The sequence below is a fragment of the Quercus suber genome, unplaced genomic scaffold, assembly GCF_002906115.3.
Source record: "Quercus suber isolate HL8 unplaced genomic scaffold, Cork oak 2.0 scaffold_80, whole genome shotgun sequence".
NCBI lineage: Eukaryota > Viridiplantae > Streptophyta > Magnoliopsida > Fagales > Fagaceae > Quercus > Quercus suber.
In genome coordinates this window covers 211,979-233,224 of record NW_027069545.1, presented here as the reverse complement: position 1 = coordinate 233,224, position 21,246 = coordinate 211,979, and the positions used below count along the sequence as shown (strand labels likewise).

The 21,246-nt window shown below is 32.3% G+C and overlaps 1 protein-coding gene across 4 annotated transcripts; it reads left to right on the top strand.

Annotated features, from left to right (window-relative positions):
- The first annotated feature begins 2,375 nt into the window (after positions 1 to 2,375).
- Positions 2,376 to 21,047, top strand: LOC112008311 (protein DETOXIFICATION 21). Of its 4 annotated transcripts, none has more exons than XM_065773774.1 (10): positions 2,378 to 2,560; positions 5,369 to 5,513; positions 10,386 to 10,683; positions 17,715 to 18,256; positions 18,541 to 18,627; positions 18,789 to 18,845; positions 19,753 to 19,991; positions 20,122 to 20,240; positions 20,533 to 20,619; positions 20,739 to 21,047. In XM_065773774.1, the coding sequence occupies exons 3-10, from the start codon at positions 10,420 to 10,422 to the stop codon at positions 20,817 to 20,819; spliced, it is 1,476 nt and encodes a 491-aa protein (XP_065629846.1). In that variant the 5' UTR covers positions 2,378 to 2,560; positions 5,369 to 5,513; positions 10,386 to 10,419; the 3' UTR covers positions 20,820 to 21,047. The 4 variants fall into 4 exon arrangements, with proteins under 4 accessions (XP_065629847.1, XP_065629846.1, XP_065629845.1 ...); XM_065773773.1 differs by having other exon boundaries at positions 5,352 to 5,513; XM_065773772.1 differs by lacking the exon at positions 5,369 to 5,513.
- Positions 21,048 to 21,246: the final 199 nt, after the last annotated feature.

The following is a 21,246-nucleotide window of genomic DNA, read 5'->3' as shown; positions in this document are numbered from 1 at the left end:
ACACCTCAGTCTTCAAATATGGTCCTAGGCCCAAGACATAAATTTGGGTTTCTACCCCCACAATAGCTCCTCAAAATTTTAATTTTTCCCTTGCATCTGAGGAGAAAGAATAAGATTTTGATTTGTTACAGAAGAATAAAACTGAAAATGTGAAAAATACCTGAGTTTACACACGTGGGAGCATAGATTTAGGCGCTTCATCATTGTCGTTGATGTTTCGGTATTTACAAAGTGCTATTAATTACTCCAGGCGACGCTATGTCTTTGACAAACTATTGATCCAACAAACGACATTCTTCCTCAAGATTTGGGTAGGTTAACTCCCACCCACTCTCTGGCCCCTATATAAAGCCTCAAAGAAGATCATTTCTTTTTCTACTTCGCAATTTCTTAGACTCTCCAGCGAACCCAAACACTCAAGTTCATCAAGTTTTTTAAATCATCTGTCTCATTTCTTTAAACACCCATGCAAATTATTCCAAAGATTTAAAGATCACTCACCAACCCAGTTTGTGTAAGTTCTAATTCCTCAAACCCTTCGTTTTCTTCTCAGCCAGTGACCTCGGCCTTTAAACTGTTGCTTCCTAGTTGTTATTCTGTATTTCCTTCTTTCTGTTTATCCGAGATGGGTAAATTTAAGTATCTGGTTAATAGTCCTGCTTTAATAGAGACATTTAAGGAAACCTATGACATACCACAGGGAGTAAACCTGAGGTATTGTCCCCTAGAAAGATTACTAACCGACTGAAGAGAGGGAGAAGTCATAATCCCTATAATAGCATTCATAGAAGGCGCTTTTACCCCCACAAATATAATTAATATTTAAATATAAAAAGACCATATTAAAATTGTCACATTAGGCCTCCAAATATATTGAGCTGACCTTGCTTAAGAAGCACATAACCCTAGATACAATGGCTGAGATAAATTGTTAAAAATTCAATCGGCACGAATCTCGATTTATTAAGATTTATGCAATTTGATCAATCAAGAGATATGACTCGTTATGGTTTTGAAACCCGGATCGGACCGTACGGTCTGACTGAAAAAACCTTAAACCATTCATTTTTGCAGTTCTTTTAGCCTCAAGAACCATTCTATGGGAGAAAAGCAGGGACTCGTGCGAACAGCGGTCGGACTTTACGGTTTTAGGAATCGTGATCAGACCGCTTCTCACGGTTCCCTACTTCCCTTTGAATCTGAACATTTAAAAAAAAAAAAGAAAACCGATCGTCACCGACCAAACCGTACTGAGCTTTGGGCCGACTGAACGAGCCGATGCCGGCGAACGGAACTTGATGACCTTTCCGACGCCGGTGTAGTGACACAGTTGGAGCTGATTTTCAAAACCATATATAGAAATAAAATTAAGGAAAAAAAGAAAAAAAACATTCTTAATAAATTACTAGAAAGAAATCCTACTTATGGCCCAACACAGAAGGCAATAATTTTTTTTAGTAGATTACATCTTGCGTCAGCATTGATGCAGAAGAGAGAGTAGACTTAAAAACTGATGAAGAGAAAAGAAAAGAGTGAAAGACTGAGAAGTAGAGAACAACGAGATAAACAGATAAGATGAAAAGAAAGTGGAGGTTGGTGGGGGTATTAAATGAAAATGCCACGGGTTAGAACTAAGCAGAGACTGATGTTATAGAACTAAGCAGACTATGCCACGTGTCACGTGGAGGTAGAGTATATAGCTAAGTAGAGAGCCAACCACCACCCACGTGCTTTGATTGGACAATGCTACTTTAATTCAAAATTTTGTACTACACCAAGACTAGCCAACATGGAATGGAAAAAAGAGCTTTTTATATTATTATTATTATTATTATTATACTTTAATTTTTGTTCAAAACATCTAAGTGCATCACCCATCTATTGTTTTGTGTTTGTTAATAAAATGGCATGTTAAATAAATTATGAAATTTTTATGAAAAATGTATTTAATTTGATTGTTTTATTTTATTTTATTTATTTGTATTAATTTAATTTATTAATTTATATTTTAAATAATTATTAAATTAATTATGATGTCATCATGGTTCGATTCCAGTTTAACTTCGATTTGACCTCAAAAACTTTGAACATCTCATTTTTACAGTTTAATGAACGGTCCGAGTTTGAAAATTATATCAATAACTTTTATCTAACTGTTACAATTATTCATGCTGGCCAACCTAAAAATATGGACCTAACACTTTAGTTTTGTATTAGAACTCATTTTTTGAATGTATTTATTTCCAAAAAAAAAAAAAAAAATATCACTATTTTAGTGAGAAATATAGTAAAAACAAGACAAAAGGAAAGAAACGAAAGGAATCACGCCAACTCACTTACCTTTAAAGGTATCATTTTCGATTCCCACTGATTGACTAGGAGACAGAGAAATAAATAAGGGTGAAACACACAAATATCACAGCACAGACAAACATATAGGCTGTGTTTGGTTTAGAATTCTCTCGTTAAATTTTCTAGACTCAAGAGTCCCTGGTGAATGGGTGAATGCTAAAAGAAAGAAAACAGCACTTTATATACTTCAATCGTTCACATCAGTCCTGTAAGTCCATTTATTTCCCTTTTCTCACACTCTTTATTTTATATGTATACTTTCGAAGAAATAAAACGTTTTTGTGATTTTTTTCAAATGAAGGAAAACAAAGAAGAAGCCTTATATCCAATTCCTGGACTATCAATCTATCATGATTGTTTTCAATTTTTTATTTCCCAGATGAATATGATTGTTTTTATTTTATATAATTCTCTTCCCGTTTCTCCCTGTTTATAGTCCATGATATGATTGTCTTTCTTGATGAATTCCTTACTCTATTTAAACTAGATTAAGAGCTTTTTTTGGAAGAAGAATATATATATATATATATATTACTAATTCCATAATTGAGAGAAATGATTTAAATTTGGATGTCTGAATTAAAAAGAGCAGGAGATGCAAAAGAAAAATAAAGGCCTATTTGATTTGAACTTAACTCAAAACTCAGTTTTCATTTTTTATTTCTCATCGCTCAAACTATATTCTCGTATTTCATTTTTTTATCTCTAACTTTTTCAGAACTTCAACAGATTTTTGTTTGGGTCTTGTACATGAGATAGTTTCATTTTCAGCCTTGTACGGAAACTTTGTTCCACATACTGCATTCATACAACTTTTTTATTTTGTTAATACTGTGTCAGTCTGTCACGTCACGTGACCCATATCAGGTTGAAGAACTTTTTTTTTTTTTTTGAGAAGAAACCTTTTACTTTTTTTGATGAATGATTGAGTGGTAGAACTAGAAGAACTTTTTGCTTTTCACATGGATTGTTACAACTTTTGTAAGGGTTGTGTTACCGACAGCAATTTTTGACTCTTTTTGTACAATTTTTTGTTTTTTTTTTTACAGTTTTATGTCAATTTTTTTTACAATTTTTTTATATTATATAATTTTTATAGTTTTATGTCATTTTTTCAATGTGAGGTAATTTTGTAGAGTGAAAAAATATTAAAATATTATAATAAGCAATTTTTTTTCTATATATTTAATTATTCCCGTCACTTTTTCTGTCAGTTAATAGTTCATTAGAGCATCCACAGCAGTGAATGTAAAATTTTAGCTATTTAGCTACACAAAAAGCCACTTTATCTATTTTACCTACATACATGCTACATCAGTGGATCTATTTTAGCTTTTAACACAATAAAATAATATAAACACTACAATAAAATAATATTTCATTCAACCCCCAGCACACCACAACAACCACCATCAAACCCATAAAAATCACTGCACAACTACAACTCCGCCATGCCCATCAAAACCATTGAAGAAGGAAAAAAAAGAAAGCAGAAAAATCATAGCCGGAAACACAAATCCAGCTCGAAACAAAAACAGAAACCCATGCCCGAAACAAAAACCCAGCCCGAAACACAAATCCGAAACAAAAACCCCGCCCGAAACACAGAACTGAAACGCCGAAAATAGAGAAGAGAGGCCGAAATAGGTCAGGTTGGCGGCCAAACGTGGGTCTACGGCGACGGGTTTGCGGCGGCTGGGCTCGTGCAAATCGGCGATGGGTTTCTAAGGAAGAAAGAAGGGAACTGAAACCCATGCTCGAAACAAAAACCCAGCCCAAAACACAGAGCCGAAACGCCACAAATAGAGAAGAGAGGCCGAAATGGGTCAGGTCGGCGGCCGAACGTGGGTCGACGGTGGCTAGGCTCGTGCAGATCGGCAATTGGTCTCTGAGGAAGAAAGAAGGGTCTGTGGGTCTGTGGAGGAAGAAAGAAGGGATGGAGAGGCAGTGAGGAGAGAGAGAGAGTGAGATTGAGAGAGATACCGGAGTGAGTTGAGAGAGATGCCGGAGCTGAAAGAGTGAGGTTGAGAGAGATGAAGTTCAGAGATGAGATGGGAGTGAATGAGAGAGAGAGAGAGGGGCACTGTGAGAGTGAATGAGAGAGGTGAGATTTTTTTAATAAAAAGCTGGAATAAAATAATGTATTTTTTTTTAGCTCTCATGAACAGTGCACATCTATAAATAGATGTGCACTGTAGCAATGGAGCTAAAATTTTTAGATTTAGCTCCACTGCTGCAGGGGTGTTTTTTGTGTTTGTGGAGCAAAATTTTAGCAATATAGCATTATAGCTACATTGCTGTGAATGCTCTTAGGTTGTCACTTTATCATATAAGGTTAAACAACAAGAGATATTTATTGATGCCAAAGACTTCGTGCAAAACTGCCTAAACATCCTATGATGCATTGAATCGAACAGTTGCTTTCAAATTCCAAAAGCATCCTCTGATCCATTTACCTTAATTTAATTTTATAGTTATAATTGATGGAGAAATTTGAACCCTAATTATTTCCGGTAAATATTCTCATTGATTAAATATTCTCATTGAAAATATTAGGAAGTGTCAAACTGTGGAAGTTATAAGACTCTGGGCATCTTATATAGTTTATTCTGTCAAATAAATATAAATTCCGAATAGGGATAAGTTAGGTTATTGATGTAGAACAAAATTTACTATTTAATTATTGAAATTTATTATTTTTGGTATTTGTATGTAAAAGAAAGTTATTTTAGGTTTAGGTGACTTATTTCCTTGTTTTTAGGTGTATTTAGTACTTTTTAGATTAAATTTGGTTCTCGTTGTGGTTAGTAATTAATTAAGAGTTATTTTAGAATATATTTTCTTGTCTGTGAAGTTTTACGCTCTTAAATAAACCCCTAAGTCTATACACGTTTTTTAAACAATTATTTGATCAATAAAATTCAGACTTTTTTCTTTCAAACAATTATTTGATCAATAAAATTCAGGTTTTTGTCTTTCTATTCTGTGGTGAATTCTAGATCCTTTCTCCTTGTAGAATCAAAGATCCTTGTGGATGCCCTGGATTCTGTTGGTTGTTGCCCTGTTTCGACCATCGTCAACTGTTGCTTCCACCCTCGCTCAAGCTCTTCCCACAGACGGTGCCAATTGTAGGGTCTATATTTGTAGCCCAAACCCAAGAGGTATAGGATATGAGCTCAACAAGCCCAATACAATGAATTTGTAGAGAGTGGGTAAAAGAGCTGGGCTGGTAGTGAACTAAACAACGTCTAACAAAGATTCAACTGGTAAACAAGTGTGAGAGCCAACTTAAAACTTGAATAAATTGTTGTTTGAGGAGACAAACTTTTGTTTATATAATTCTTAAAGCTACAGTAAACCTTTCTTCCCCCCTCCTCTTTTGATTTTCCGATCCCCCTTTTAAGGCTTTTATGGGAGGTTTTTTTACATTATATAGTTTCATTTCCAAACATTTTGATCATACATTTGTTAATCATCTAAACGTTCTTTTGAGTATATGTCCCGTCAAATATCTTTGTTGGTTTTTCATGAGTAGTGGTAGTTGAGATTGCACTGTTTAGGGATTTTCTCCACATTAATGCGGCCAGAAAAATTGCTACAGTGCATTTAATGCGATGGTAGTAGCTTTTCCTTTAGATATTTCTTTGTTCTTATCATCCTTATATGTGCCTGAGGTTCATTTTTATCATTGGAATTGCCAAAAAGGTCACTCAAACCTCCCAGGTGCTTGCTTAATCGATATGCTTCAAATCCGAGGAGGACATACTCTTCGGATTATATTCTTTAATAATTTTCGTGCATATTTATCCCTCCTGGAATCCTTCTGAATCATTTACTCTTGTTCAGATACACCTTAGTCTTCAAATAGGGCCCTAGACCCAAGACATAAATTTGGGCTTTTACCCCCACAAATATATTAATATTTAAATATAAAAAGACCATATTAAAATTGTCACATTGGGCCTCCAAATATTGAGCCGACCTTGCTTAAGAAGCACATAACCCTAGATACAATGGCTGAGATAAATTGTTAAAAATTCAATCGGTACGAATCTCGATTGATTGGGATTTATGCAATTTGATCAATCAAGATATATGACTCTCAATAACTTCTATCTAACTGTTACAATTATTCTTGTTGGCCAACCTAAAAATATGGACCTAACACTTTAGTTTTGTATTAGAAGTCATTTTTTGAATGTATTTATTTCCAAAAAAAAAAAAATATCACAATTTTAGTGAGAAATATAGTAAAAACAAGACAAAAGGAAAACGAAAGGAATCACGCCAACTCACTTACTTTTAAAGGTATCATTTTCGATTCTCACTGATTGACTAGGAGACAAAGAAATAAATAAGGGTGAAACACACAAATATCACAGCACAGACATACATATAGGCTGTGTTTGGTTTAGAATTCTCTCGTTAAATTTTCTAGACTCAAGAGTCCCTGGTGAATGGGTGAATGCTAAAAGAAAGAAAACAGCACTTTATATACTTCAATCGTTCACATCAGTCCTTTAAGTCCATTTATTTCCCTTTTCTCGCACTCTTTATTTTATATGTATACTTTCGAAGAAATAAAACGTTTTTGTGATTTTTTTTCAAATGAAGGAAAACAAAGGAAAAGCCTTATATCCAATTCCTGGGCTATCAATCTTTCATGATTGTTTTCAATTTTTTATTTCCCAGATGAATAATTCTCTTCTCCTTTCTCTGCTCCTTTCTCCCTGTTTATAGTCCATGATTTGATTGTCTTTCTTGATGAATTCCTTACTCTATTTAAACTGGATTAAGAGCTTTTTTTGGAAGAAGAATAAGATATATATATATATTACTAATTCCATAGTTGAGAGAAATGATTTAAATTTGGATGTCTGAATTAAAAAGAGCAAGAGATGCAAAAGAAAAATAAAGGCCTATTTGATTTGAACTTAACTCAATACTCAGTTTTCATTTCTTATTTCTCAACGCTCAAACTATATTCTCGTATTTCATTTTTTTATCTCTAACTTTTTCAGAACTTCAACAGATTTTTGTTTGGGTCTCGTACATGAGATGGTTTCATTTTCAGCCTTGTACGGGAACTTTGTTCCACATACTGCATTCACGCAACTTTTTTATTTTGTTAATACTGTGTCAGTCTGTCACGTCACGTGACCCATATCAGGTTGAAGAACTTTTTTTTTTTTTTTTTTTTTGAGAAGAAACCTTTTGCTTTTTTTGATGAATGATTGAACGGTAGAAGAACTTTTTGCTTTTCACATGGATTGTTACAACTTTTGTAGGAGTTGTGTTAACGACAGCAATTTTTGACTCTTTTTGTACAATTTTTTGTTTTTTTACAGTTTTATGTCAATTTTTTTTATATTATATAATTTTTATAGTTTTATGTCATTTTTTCAATGTGAGGTAATTTTGTAGAGTGAAAAAATATTAAAATATTATAATAAGTAATTTTTTTTAATATATTTAATTATTGCTGTCACTTTTTCTATCAGTTAATAGTTCATTAGGTTGTCACTTTATCATAAAAGGTTAAACAACAATAGATATTTATTGATGCTAAAGACTTCGTGCAAAACTGCCAAAACATCCTATGATGCATTGAACCGAACAGCTGTTTTCAAATTCCAAAAGCATCCTCTGATCCATTTACCTTAATTTAATTTAATAGTTATAATTGATGGAGAAATTTGAACCCTAATTATTTCCGTTAAATATTTTCATTGATTAAATATTTTCATTGAAAATATTATGAAGTGTCAAACCGTGGAAGTTATAAGACTCTTGGCGTCTTATATAGTTTATTCTGTCAAATAAATATAAATTCCAAATAGGGATAAGTTAGGTTATTGATGTAGAACACAATTTACTATTCAATTATTGTAATTTATTATTTTTGGTATTTGTATGTAAAAAAACGTTATTTTAGGTTTAGGTGACTTATTTCCTTGTTTTTAGGTGTATTTAATGTTTTTTAGATTAAATTTGGTTCTCATTATGGTTAGTAATTAATTAGGAGTTATTTTAGAATATATTTTTTTGTCTGTGAAGTTTCACAGAGTTCTTAAATAGGCCCCTAAGTCTGTACACGTTTTTTAAACAATTATTTGATCAATAAAATTCAGACTTTTGTCTTTCAAACAATTATTTGATCAATAAAATTCAGGTTTTTGTCTTTCTATTCTGTGGTGAATTCTAGATCCTTTCTCCTTGTAGAATCAAAGATCATTGTGGATTCAAGAAACTCTCGTAGATTCAAGGTTATTTTCAGAAACGAACATGTTTTGTTTTTTGGTTTCTAAAAGTAGACGTTTTCTACTTCTTGATGTTTCTGTATCCCGTATCCTGCATCAATTGGTATTAGAGTCTTAACTTATCTTGGTCTGGTAGCTGGCGTATAAGACGATAGTAATTCTGGTGATAGAAAACTTAGCAAGTCTTACATGACGTACAACTAACACTCATAAATATCTTTGCTAAGATGCTGTCGTTAGAGCATGGAAACAATAGGGATAACTATTGTGGATACATAACTCACGGGCAACCTATTGATAAGCAAATTTCAGATAGACCTTATAGAAAAATTGCAAGTTTTAATGGTTATTTTTATAAGGAAGATTTTCTTGATTGGTTACTTGATTTAGAGGATTCATTTGACTATGAGAATATTTATTATGAGAGAAAAGTTGGACTTGCTTTGTATAAACTTAGTGAGTATGCCTTACGTTAGTGGGAACGAGTACAGTCTGATAAAATCCGACATGGTAAAGTCAAAATTCGTTCATGGCCAAGGATGAAAAAGATACTTGCTATCAAATTTTATCCTTTGGATTGTGAAGAAAGTTTTGTCATATACAATACAAGATTATTATTGGCCAAGAAGTTCACATTTGAATTATTTTAAAAAACCATATATTTCACTACTAAGAGAAGAATTATATGTTGAAGAAAATACTTTTCTTGAAGAATATGTAGAAGTCAAAGAAGAAAATATAGAGATTTTGGAGGAAATTAATGAAGGTCTTGTTATAAAAGAAGAACCTGAAATCAAGATTGTGGAAGAGATTAATGAAGATCCTATTATGGAGAAAGATTTTGAGGTCGAGATAGTGGAGATCATTAAAGAAGAAATTATAGAGGAAGTTGTCAACGATCTAGATGAAGTCAAGTTAGATGATGCAACTTTCTAACTCCTATTGTTTTGGTAGGAGACATCGAAACAAAGTTAATTGATTTTATTGGGGTTGATAGATTTGATTCAACTGATAGTTCTTATTTGGTAAATCTCTACAATTACATGAAGACAAAGGAAAAAAAAAAATTTAAGTTGATTTGTTTATTCTATTGATGAGTTGCAAGTATGGAAAGAAGATTAAGGGACTCAAGCATTCGAAGTATTTGTTTATTTGGAACATAAAATTTCCGATTTCAAAGATAAACTCAAGGACGAGTTTGTTTCAAGTGGAGAGGTCTAATGTAGAACACAATTTACTATTTAATTATAGTAATTTATTATTTTTGGTATTTTTATGTAAAAAATCGTTATTTTAGGTTATGTAATTTATTTCCATATTTTTAGGTGCATATAATGCTTTTTAGGTTAAATTTGGTTTCCATTATGGTTAGGTATTAATTAGGACTTATTTTAAAATATATTTTCTTGTCTGTCAAATTCTACGGGGCCCTTAAATAGGCTCTTAAGTCTATACATGTTTTTTAAATAATTATTCAATCAATAAAATTCAGACTTTTGTCTTTCTATTGTCTAGTGGATTCCAGACCCTTTCTCCTTGTGAATTCAAGGATACTTGTAGATTCAAAAAATCCACATAGATTCGAGGTTATTTTCAGAAGTAAACATGTTTTGTTTCTCGTATTCTAGAAATAGACGTGTTCTGCTTCTTGACGCTATTGCATTCCGCATTAGTTATGTGACGGCTCATGAGAAATATATTATTATGAGAATTAACATGTAATATTTTGCTATTATAATTTGTATTAATAATTTTGTTATGATTGATCAACAGCTAAGAAGAGAGGTTACTGCTTATTGGTGTGGAAATGGAAGGAGATATAAGCCAAAAGCTTCTTAAAGAAAAAAAAGGAGCAGAAGTAACTGTTGCTGATGAAGTAACGCTCAAGGACAGGGTGTGGAGCGAGACAAAAAAGATGTGGGTTGTGGCCGGTCCAGCTATATTCACTAGATTTTCCACCTTTGGAATCAATGTCATCAGTCAAGCCTTTGTTGGGCACATTGGCCCTACAGAGTTAGCTGCTTACTCACTCGTGTATACTGTGCTTTTGAGGTTCTCCAACGGTATCCTGGTATGTTTTGCCACTACATTTTTTTTTCTTTGGATTGTTTGGTACCAAAGTCAATATGGGTTGTAGTAGAAGAGGAATATAATTCTCATATAAAAGATACAAATAAATTTCGAAAATATTGTGGGGGAAATTTAAAAAAAAGAAAATATAGGAAGAGACTGTAGACTATGGAGCTCATTTTAGGGATGATGACAACATGTCTAGCAGGGTCGGATGAGTAGTGTCTCCGTTTTCACCCTGTTTCTTCTTCGGTTCGGGTAAAACAGATGTGGAGCAGAAGCAAGGGTGGGGTGGGTTGGAACTATCTTGTGATCTCTATTAAGGTTGCTTCCAGGACGACTCTGGAACTTTTTTTTAGGGAGGGGTTAACTTTGACCACTTATTTGTCCCTGTAATTCGATTAAGTACCTAATTTTGAATTCCGATTTGGGTCCGTTCTAAATTGGCTACTTAAAGCAAAATATTCTGGTACTAATACTGGTGCACTGCTTTAGTATTACGCACTATATATATAAAATTATGCTAAAATTTTTAAATTTATTATGTAATCAAAAGTACTAATACTGGTGCACTGCTTTCTAGAGTGATCTGATATGTTAGTAAAGAAAGAAAAAACAGAACAAAGGAAATGTGGTATTGTTGCAAATAATCAAGCATATAATGGTATTAATAAAATATACAATTAGTTTCAAGAAGTGCATCCTCCCTAGTAAATCTCCACTACGGATCTGATTTTTTATTTATTATTTATTTTCCTTTTTAAATTCTCACGCTTCCTTGTCTTCTCTTGAATCCTTCAATACATCTATCTTCCTTTTATTTTCTTTCTTTACTTGTGTATGTAACTGTCTTCTTGTTCGGAAAAGTTATTTAGAGAGAAGACAAAGAGGGACCTCCTCTGCTGCAAAACCAACAACCAACAATATTTCTCCTTCTCTTCTCCTGTGAATCTCTATTATCATCTTTATCTTCTTTTAGTTAGGTGGATCTAAATTTCTTTTTGGTTGAAAAATATAATATATAAATTAGTTATTTCGACATTAATAAAGTAAGGATGAAAGAGACAAAGAAAGGATTCTTGTAAATAAGAGTGATAAAAGATAAAGAAAGCAAATATAAAATCAAAATTATTAATTGAATATATATATATATATATACATATATAATTTATTTGGGGAGCCTGTCATTGTGTTGTCACTTTTTTGAGGTAGGTAATAGAGCGGGATATGATAAATTAAGTGCGATGGAGAATTTCTGTTATTCCTACCTTATTTGTAATTTAAAAATATTGAATATATATATATATATATATACATATATAATTTATTTGGGGAGCCTGTCATTGTGTTGTCACTTTTTTGAGGTCGGTAATAGAGCGGGATATGATAAATTAAGTGCGATGGAGAATTTCTGTTATTCCTACCTTATTTGTAATTTAAAAAAAAAAAAAAAACCACTTTTCAACATTTTTCAAAAAAATAAAAGTATAAAATCACTTTTCAATGACAAGTCTAGGGGCCAACTTTCCTTCAATGACATGAACGTAGGGTGGCATTTTTGTTTTGTTAAACCAAGTAGTGTAGCATTAGTGCAGCATATCCCAATAATTGGTGAATATTATATGGGATCTCTAAAGTGGGTTCAATTGTTGAACCAATAATAAAAAATCAAATATTTAATTAAATAAAATAAACAATAGGAGGTCTTTGACTGAGCTGTTAATTTCCAAGTGGTTCTCAGTCTACTGTGTAGCCAAACAACACCAAATCTTGAAACTCCCAAGCTCCACCAGATAATTTGAAGCTACAACCACTTGTCATGAAACTCTCCACGGCCATCATGAACCCTCTCTCTCTTCTTTTTCTTGCCTCTTTCCAATCCCTAATCGGTGGAGAGCATGGTGATAAGGGCGCTGGCATTGGCAATTCGAATGGGAGAATCGTCAATCTTGAGGTAGATGAGAATGGCTTTGATGACAATACTGTTGGTTTTGCGCCGTCAATGCTCAGAATCAAAGTGTTTTCATTTTTTTTTGGTTAAATAAAGAGGGGGCAGGGGTGACTATTGTGATTCACCCCCTAGGCGTGACCATAGAGACACCTAGTAATGAATGATAGATTGAGTCATAGTTACTTTGATCGGAGATGACCATAGACCTCATTTTAGCTCCATAAGAAAGCTAGAAGCTTGGGCTAATTGTAGGCAGAAATCCCACAATTCGCCCATTTGGAATCAAACAAGGGACCTGGTGCTCTCGCATTCACACTAAGACCGCTAGGCCACCTCTCTTGGCGGTAAATCAAAATGTTTTCTATGGTATCACAATGGGAGAGCCCAATCTATATCTATATATTACTAAAAACTGAAACGTGACATTTATTGCTACTAAGCTCTTGTTGTGCCACGTCATTCGCCACATAATTATTATTTATTATTTATTTCTATTTTTTTTACAAAAATATATATAAATAGATTATTGACTTTACATATTTATCTTTGTCGGTTTTAACATCTATATATATTTCTTTTTTATTTCCAATTTTCTTATAATTTTTTTACATTCACTTATTTTTTAAATATTTACACTTTCTTTAACCTTTCTTCTTCTTTTACCTTTTCATCTTCCCACTATCCTCTACTTTAATCTTGCTATTCATCTTTCTCTTCATTTTCCTTTGTTTGTCTTTTCTTATCCCTTTCCTCTTACTATAAATTTGTTACTGTTTTTCATTCTTTGCATAGTTTTCTCTCAAAAAAAGATTCTCTCTTCTTATCCCTTTCCCCTTACTATAAATTTGTCACTGTTTTCCATTCTTTGCATAGTTTTCTCTCAAAAAAAGATTCTCTCTCTCTCACTCTCACTCTCTCTCTCTCTCTCTCTCTCTCTCTCTAGAGCATGGTGATAAGGGCGCTGGCATTGGCAATTCGAATGGGAGAATCGTCAATCTTGAGGTAGATGAGAATGGCTTTGATGACAATACTGTTGGTTTTGCGCCGTCAATGCTCAGAATCAAAGTGTTTTCATTTTTTTTTGGTTAAATAAAGAGGGGGCAGGGGTGACTATTGTGATTCACCCCCTAGGCGTGACCATAGAGACACCTAGTAATGAATGATAGATTGAGTCATAGTTACTTTGATCGGAGATGACCATAGACCTCATTTTAGCTCCATAAGAAAGCTAGAAGCTTGGGCTAATTGTAGGCAGAAATCCCACAATTCGCCCATTTGGAATCAAACAAGGGACCTGGTGCTCTCGCATTCACACTAAGACCGCTAGGCCACCTCTCTTGGCGGTAAATCAAAATGTTTTCTATGGTATCACAATGGGAGAGCCCAATCTATATCTATATATTACTAAAAACTGAAACGTGACATTTATTGCTACTAAGCTCTTGTTGTGCCACGTCATTCGCCACATAATTATTATTTATTATTTATTTCTATTTTTTTTACAAAAATATATATAAATAGATTATTGACTTTACATATTTATCTTTGTCGGTTTTAACATCTATATATATTTCTTTTTTATTTCCAATTTTCTTATAATTTTTTTACATTCACTTATTTTTTAAATATTTACACTTTCTTTAACCTTTCTTCTTCCTTTACCTTTTCATCTTCCCACTACCCTCTACTTTAATCTTGCTATTCATCTTTCTCTTCACTTTCCTTTGTTTGTCTCTTCTTATCCCTTTCCTCTTACTATAAATTTGTTACTGTTTTTCATTCTTTGCATAGTTTTCTCTCAAAAAAAGATTCTCTCTCTCTCACTCTCTCTCTCTCTCTCTTTCTCTCTCTCTCTCTCTCTCTCTCTCTCTCTCTCTCTCTCAATGTTTTGGTGGATTTTTATTTTTTATTGCATCTCTGCTTTAGGTTGATAATTTTTTGTGTTTTTAAGAACTCTAATTTAGGTTGATACGATTTAGTTTTGTGTTTTAAGTTATTATTATTATTTTTTTGCTCTTTGATTGTTAAATTTTATCCGATTACATTTTAAAAAATTAAAGATAATAGATAAAAATAAAATAGTATTCCATTACATAGCATAATTTGGATAATCTAGTGTTTATTGTTATATCTTTTAATTTTTCCTATTTTTTTCTTCTCTTCTATTTTACTCAATATTGAAATTCAACCACGTCCTCCTTATCATTAAATTATTTATACTTTCTCTCTCCTTTTGTTTTAAAAAATAAAAAATGTAATATTTTACTTAAATTCAAATAAAAGAAAATTGTGCTCATCAAATTGTACTAAATTTTTTTAACATTTATACTTTCTCCAACCTTTCTTCTTCTCTTTACCTTTTCATCTCTCCAAACATTCTACCTTGATATTACTCTTCCTCTTTCCTTTTATATTCCTTTATTTTGTTTCTTTTTATTATTATCCTCTTAGTATAAATTTATCGTTCACTCTTTCATTCTTTACATAATTTTCTCTCACAAAAAATGGTTATTTCTTACTCTTTCTATCTCAATTTTTTGTAAGATTTTTATTTTTATTTTTATTGCATCTCTATTTTAGCTTGATAAAGTTTTGTATTCTTTATAGCTCTATTTTGGTTGATGGATTTAGTTTTGTGTTTTAGTTTTTAATTTTTTTTAAAATTTTATGACTTTGATTGTTAAATATTATCATATTGCATCATAAATAATTAAAAATAGTATATAAGAATGTACTATTATATATTACATACAATTATTTGGATAAGTTAGTGTTTATTGTTATGTATTTTATTTTAATTTTTTTCTCATATCATATTATTTAACATTGAAATTCAGCCACATCCCCATATATCGTTAAATTGTTTTTATTTCCACTCCTTTTTTATTTTAACAATTTTAAAATATAATATTTTGCCTAAATTAAATAAATAAAATTGTCCACATTAAGTGGATAATGCTAGGGAAACACTCATTCTCACACCCAATCATCAAAGGAAGAATGAAATACAACAAATTAAGTTAGAAACACTAAATTAAAAAAAAAAAAAAAACTAATAATGCGTCATAGAATCATCATCAAATTTTGGAAAACGATAGGTTGCCAATGGAGAGAGAGAGAGAGAGATGGTATAGAAAAAAACCAATACAAAGTAATAAAGAATAGATAAAGAAAAAAAAACCAAACGTCAATTAGTAATTGTTGATTAGAAACAAAGAGGTTGTAGGGAGAAGTAAAAAAATAAAATAAAGATTACGATGTGGAGAACATTAAAAACTTTGCAGTGTAGTAACATAAACTGTTAAATTCACTAAAAAAATTAAATCAACAATCAACAATCAACAATTAAATGCAATCATAGTACTAAATTTAAATTTAAAACTAATCAAACTCTAATTATGGAAACCATATTAATTATAACTAAAAAAGAGATGTTTTCTGATAGTAGTAGAAATTACATAAGAAATGAAGTTAGAAAATTTAAAAATCCATTTTTGACATTTCATTTAACCTTATTTATAATTTATATATATATATAATATAACAATGAAGTGTTACAAATGAGATCACTAAAAAATATATATATATATATATATAATTAATTAGCCACTATCATTACGGAGTAGTAGTCTATAATTTTACGCATAAAAAAAAAGTGGAATATATAGAGTTTTCTTAAAAGTATGTGTAAAGATTCGCTATATATACGTGTGTGTGTGTGTAAAGCTAAAAAAAGAAGAAGAAGGTATATTTAAGGTTTTTATTAATTTAAAAACTAATGAAAAACCAATGGTTAATAACTAAAATTATAGTATTAATAAAATATTTAATGAGACCATCCTAAAAAAATTATTGCGCGCAACACGCAGGTGTGCTACTAGTAATAATAATTAATGGATCTCTGGTTTTTGACCTTGTGAGTCTTGTAGGTCATTAATAAGACCCCAATTATATGCAATTTAGCTTTAACTATATTACGAGGTCGAGCATTCAATGACAATTACTCTAGCGTGTCATGTCTATGTCTATGAATGATGCTGTTTAAAGATGCATGATTTAAAAAATTTGGATGTGATTAAACTAAAACTATGTGACATGAGAGCGTAGAAAGATTATTTGGTAACATATTCACAATTGACAGGTTGTGTCACTTCTTTGATGTTTTGATATAATTGTGCACACATTAAATTTTGTAGGGATTTACATGGCAAAGGATTTAGTTCAAGAGGGATAAGAGGTCTTAAATCTAATGTGACCCAATGTGTTTAGGGAATAACTACACCTTGTCTTGGGATATTACTATGTTAGTCTTTGTTAAGATTTAGTGTCGTGCTCCCAAATGTTTTTTCCAAGTGTAGTCGATGATAGCATGACTTACTTGCCAAGTATGAACCGTGTTAGAGATTTATATGAAGTGTATAGTTGTCTGTGCTTAAGTGTATAAGTGAGAGATGTTAGAAGTTTTGGGCTGGACTAACCTAAATGAGTATGCTCAGAATGAGTGGGTCCACCAGCTTATTGTCTAGATCCCTCGATTTCTTACAAATAACTTCCCATTACCAAGAGTTGTTGGTGTGGACACAAGATATAGAACTCCAATTATACGTTGGTATGGGTGGAGAAACAAAAAGCAGACGTCTAAACCTATAGCCTTATAGACGGAGCTTGCTAGTAATTGAACTTGAAGACTAAGCAAATCCGGCCATTTAGTAATTAGGGTTTCTTTAGTCATTTTGTTTGCTATTTAAGCATAATTTTATAATTATTATAAGACACTTTTGAGATTAAGAATAAACATTTTTTTTTTTTTGCTAATGCCGACTCCAGTTTTGCTTGATGTTGACTCTTGAGGTTTATCCTTGCGTTGAGAGAGCATTAAAATAAGTGAACTACGTACATGCTTTCTTTCTCTATCTTTTTTAGTTTACTTTAACATCTCGTCCAATTACAACCTGACTGGATGGGTCCTCTTTTTTTTTTTTAATGATTTTAGTCATTCTTTATGTGATTAAATACTGCGATGTTATATAAAGTCATCTTCTCAATGAGATTTGATTGAGTTTATAAATTTGATAGTGCAGTTAGGCATGGCTAGTGCACTGGAAACTCTCTGTGGGCAAGCTTATGGTGCCAAACAATACCACATGCTTGGAGTATATCTTCAAAGATCATGGATAGTTTTATTCTTGTCCTCAATATTTATTCTTCCAATATATATCTTCACAACCCCAATTCTAAACATTTTAGGCCAAGATGAAAGTATTGCAGAAGTGGGAGGGTACATTGCGCACTGGTTAATTGGGGTGATGTTATCCTTCATTGTGTCTTTCACGTGTCAAGTGTTCCTACAATCACAGAGCAAAAATATGATTATTGCTTACTTGGCAGCGTTTTCAATTGCAATCCACCTCTTGCTTTCATGGCTTTTAACAGTGAAATATAAGTTTGGGATTCCTGGTGCATTGTCGTCCACATTGTTGGCATTTTGGATTCCCAATATTGGTCAGCTTATGTTTGTTATGTGTGGAGGTTGTCGGGAAACATGGAAGGGTTTCTCATCATTGGCTTTCAAGGATCTCTGGCCTGTTGTCAAGCTTTCTATGTCATCTGGTGTGATGCTCTGGTAAGGCTTTCTCTATAATATATCTTTTTAAGTACACTTGAAAATCAATACTTGATAGAATAAAGTCTGAAATAATTTCAGACTGAAGTTATGTAACAGCCCTCTCAATATTGTTTTTTGTTATTGTTTAAACCATTTCGTTTGTTTTGTGCTCAGTGATGCTGAAGTTAACTTGTTTCCTAGGTTGTTCAAAACAGTGTAGAAAAAAAAAAGTTTAGGACTCACATGTTGGTTTTGTTTGTATATAGAAATTTTATAATGGAATGCATTGTTTTTCATGACAGTCTTGAGCTCTGGTATAATACGGTGTTGATTCTTTTAACTGGAAACATGCAAAATGCTGAGGTCTCTCTCGATGCTCTAGCTATTTGGTAATTCTTTCATAGCATCCCCTCCCCCAACAACCACCCACCCCCCCCCCCCCCTACCCCCCACCCCCCGGTTCTGTTTTGTTTTTGTTATTTATGTTTCCATCTGCCTCCAAAAGTGTTGTTTTATGCCCACTGACAATATAAATATGTGATTTTTACAGCATTAACATCAATGGGTGGGAAATGATGATATCTCTGGGATTCTTGGCTGCAGCGAGGTATTACCATCATGATCATCATGATCATTGTAATTGTTGTGAAATTGGAAGCTTTGACACCAATTTGTTGAAAATAGCAGATGCGTAAATATTTATTTGTTGTGTGTGCATCCAAATAATTGTAGGTTTATGCAAAATAGAGATAGAAAGACAAAAGAAATCACACAAAGAACACAAAAATTTACGTGGTTCATCCTTAGCCTATATCTACGGACAGTGTCAAGGAGAAAAGTCACTAACAAAAAACAGAGATTACAATAATAGCACTCTCACTAAACCCAAAACCCAAATACTGCTAAAGAGCTATGTCACACATAATAGTGAAACCTATTCTAGAATCTCTATAAGTTGCGGCACTAACTCTCTGTTTCTCAAATAATAAGTTAGCTAGGGCTGCACGTGAAACTCCCAATCCGAATAGGAATAGATGTTAGTTAATAATGGAAATTAATCCCATGTGATGCACTCACATAACACAAAACTAGCATACATATCAAGCCACCAATCAGCAGTAATTTTTAGAATTGAGAAAAAACTATATGTATATTGAATTACGTGTAAAAATTTACACTGGATCCTTTTATATAGTCAGATATATAAGTGACATTCAATTAAAAGAAGTGTGCTACAGATGGATCCGACTGCCTGTTCGGCTTTTACTTAACAGTTATCATCATCTTCATCTTTGATATAAATTTCATATTAAAACGTTATCATAAACCTTCACAAATATATATTTTTGACTTGGAAGTGGGTTAAGATGTTCCTCCACTTCCTAGTTTAAACTGAATAGAACAAGTTTCTTAAAGATTTGGATGTATTAGATTTAAATTTTTCTTAAGATTTTGAAGTAGTTATGAATGTCATTGACTCATTCTAACACCAATGTTTGATTGAAAACATACAGTGTTCGGGTATCAAATGAGCTAGGAAGAGGGAGTTCAAAAGCTGCAAAGTTCTCAATTGTGATGACAGTGCTCACATCATTTGTCATTGGATTCGTGCTATTCCTATTTTTCCTCTTCTTCAGAGGACGTCTTGCTTACATATTCACTGAAAGTGAGGAGGTGGCTAAAGCAGTTGCAAACTTGTCACCTTTGTTGGCTGTCTCTATTCTATTGAACAGTGTTCAACCTGTGCTCTCTGGTACTCTTCTCGTCGTGTTATTTCTCAAACTGTAGAAATTTTTTTTCTTCCTATTTCTGAAATAAATAACCAATGATAATAGTATATGCGAATATTTTTTTAACGTATACCATGAAACTTTCATGTACAGGAGTCGCTGTTGGAGCTGGCTGGCAAAGCATTGTAGCATATGTCAACATAGCCTGCTATTACCTCGTAGGGATTCCTGTTGGTGTTGTGCTCGGTTATGTTGTTAACATGGGAGTTAAAGTAAGCTATCTTTATTCCCTCTCCCATGCTTGTGTAGAGATTTTGTGTTTTTCTAATATCTAGCTATTGTTATAAATTGATATAGTTATAATTTTATAAACTAGTAGAAGTATAGAATCTTAAAATTCATAAAGAAATTTAGATACCTAGCTAATTGCATTCTTTCTCATGGATGTAATTATTCAATTACCTCTACCAAATAAAAAAGTTTTGTAATGGATAGTGGATACATGCAGCACTGCAAATTTTTTCTTGTTTTCTCTCAACCCGTTTTCTTGGTATCATCTTGTAGGGTGTTTGGATTGGAATGTTATTCGGAACATTTGTTCAAACTCTTGTACTTGTTATTATTACCTATAAAACGGACTGGGATGAACAGGTATTGCCTATTTAGTTTGCCTTTTAGCTTTGTTTATTCACTTGTTTAAATTTGTCTATTTCTAGTTACATTAGCTACTTATATATTTTTTATTCATTACTATTATATGCACACTGCAGGTACTTATAGCTCGTAGCCGCGTCACAAAGTGGGTTGTGAAAGATGCTGAAGAACCAAATCTTACCACATCAAATGCCTAACCTCGTGCTGCATTCCTTCTCTTTTGTACCTTAATTAAAATACAAGATTAATTTAATATGAGGTTATTTTATTGAAAAATCTTGTTACACACTCGTAATTGCACATTCCGCACATACTCCTTTTGAATAATGTTTTTAAAACATGATTTCAACCCATATGGCAGTGTGTGTACACTAAGTATGTAATAAGAAGTGTATGATAATCATTAATCTATTTATTTCTTAGCACCTTGTACTCAATTTCTTAAATTAGATTTTATTTTTCCCTCTAAAGTACTTGTTAGGGTCATATTTTTATGTAATTGGCATATCCTATAAAAAATGCATTTTAATTGTAATTTGGTAGTGTTTAAGTAATTTCAAGAATATCATATCAAGTGGTAGTATTGAAGACATGAAAATTATTTAAGAAATAGTACAAGAAAAG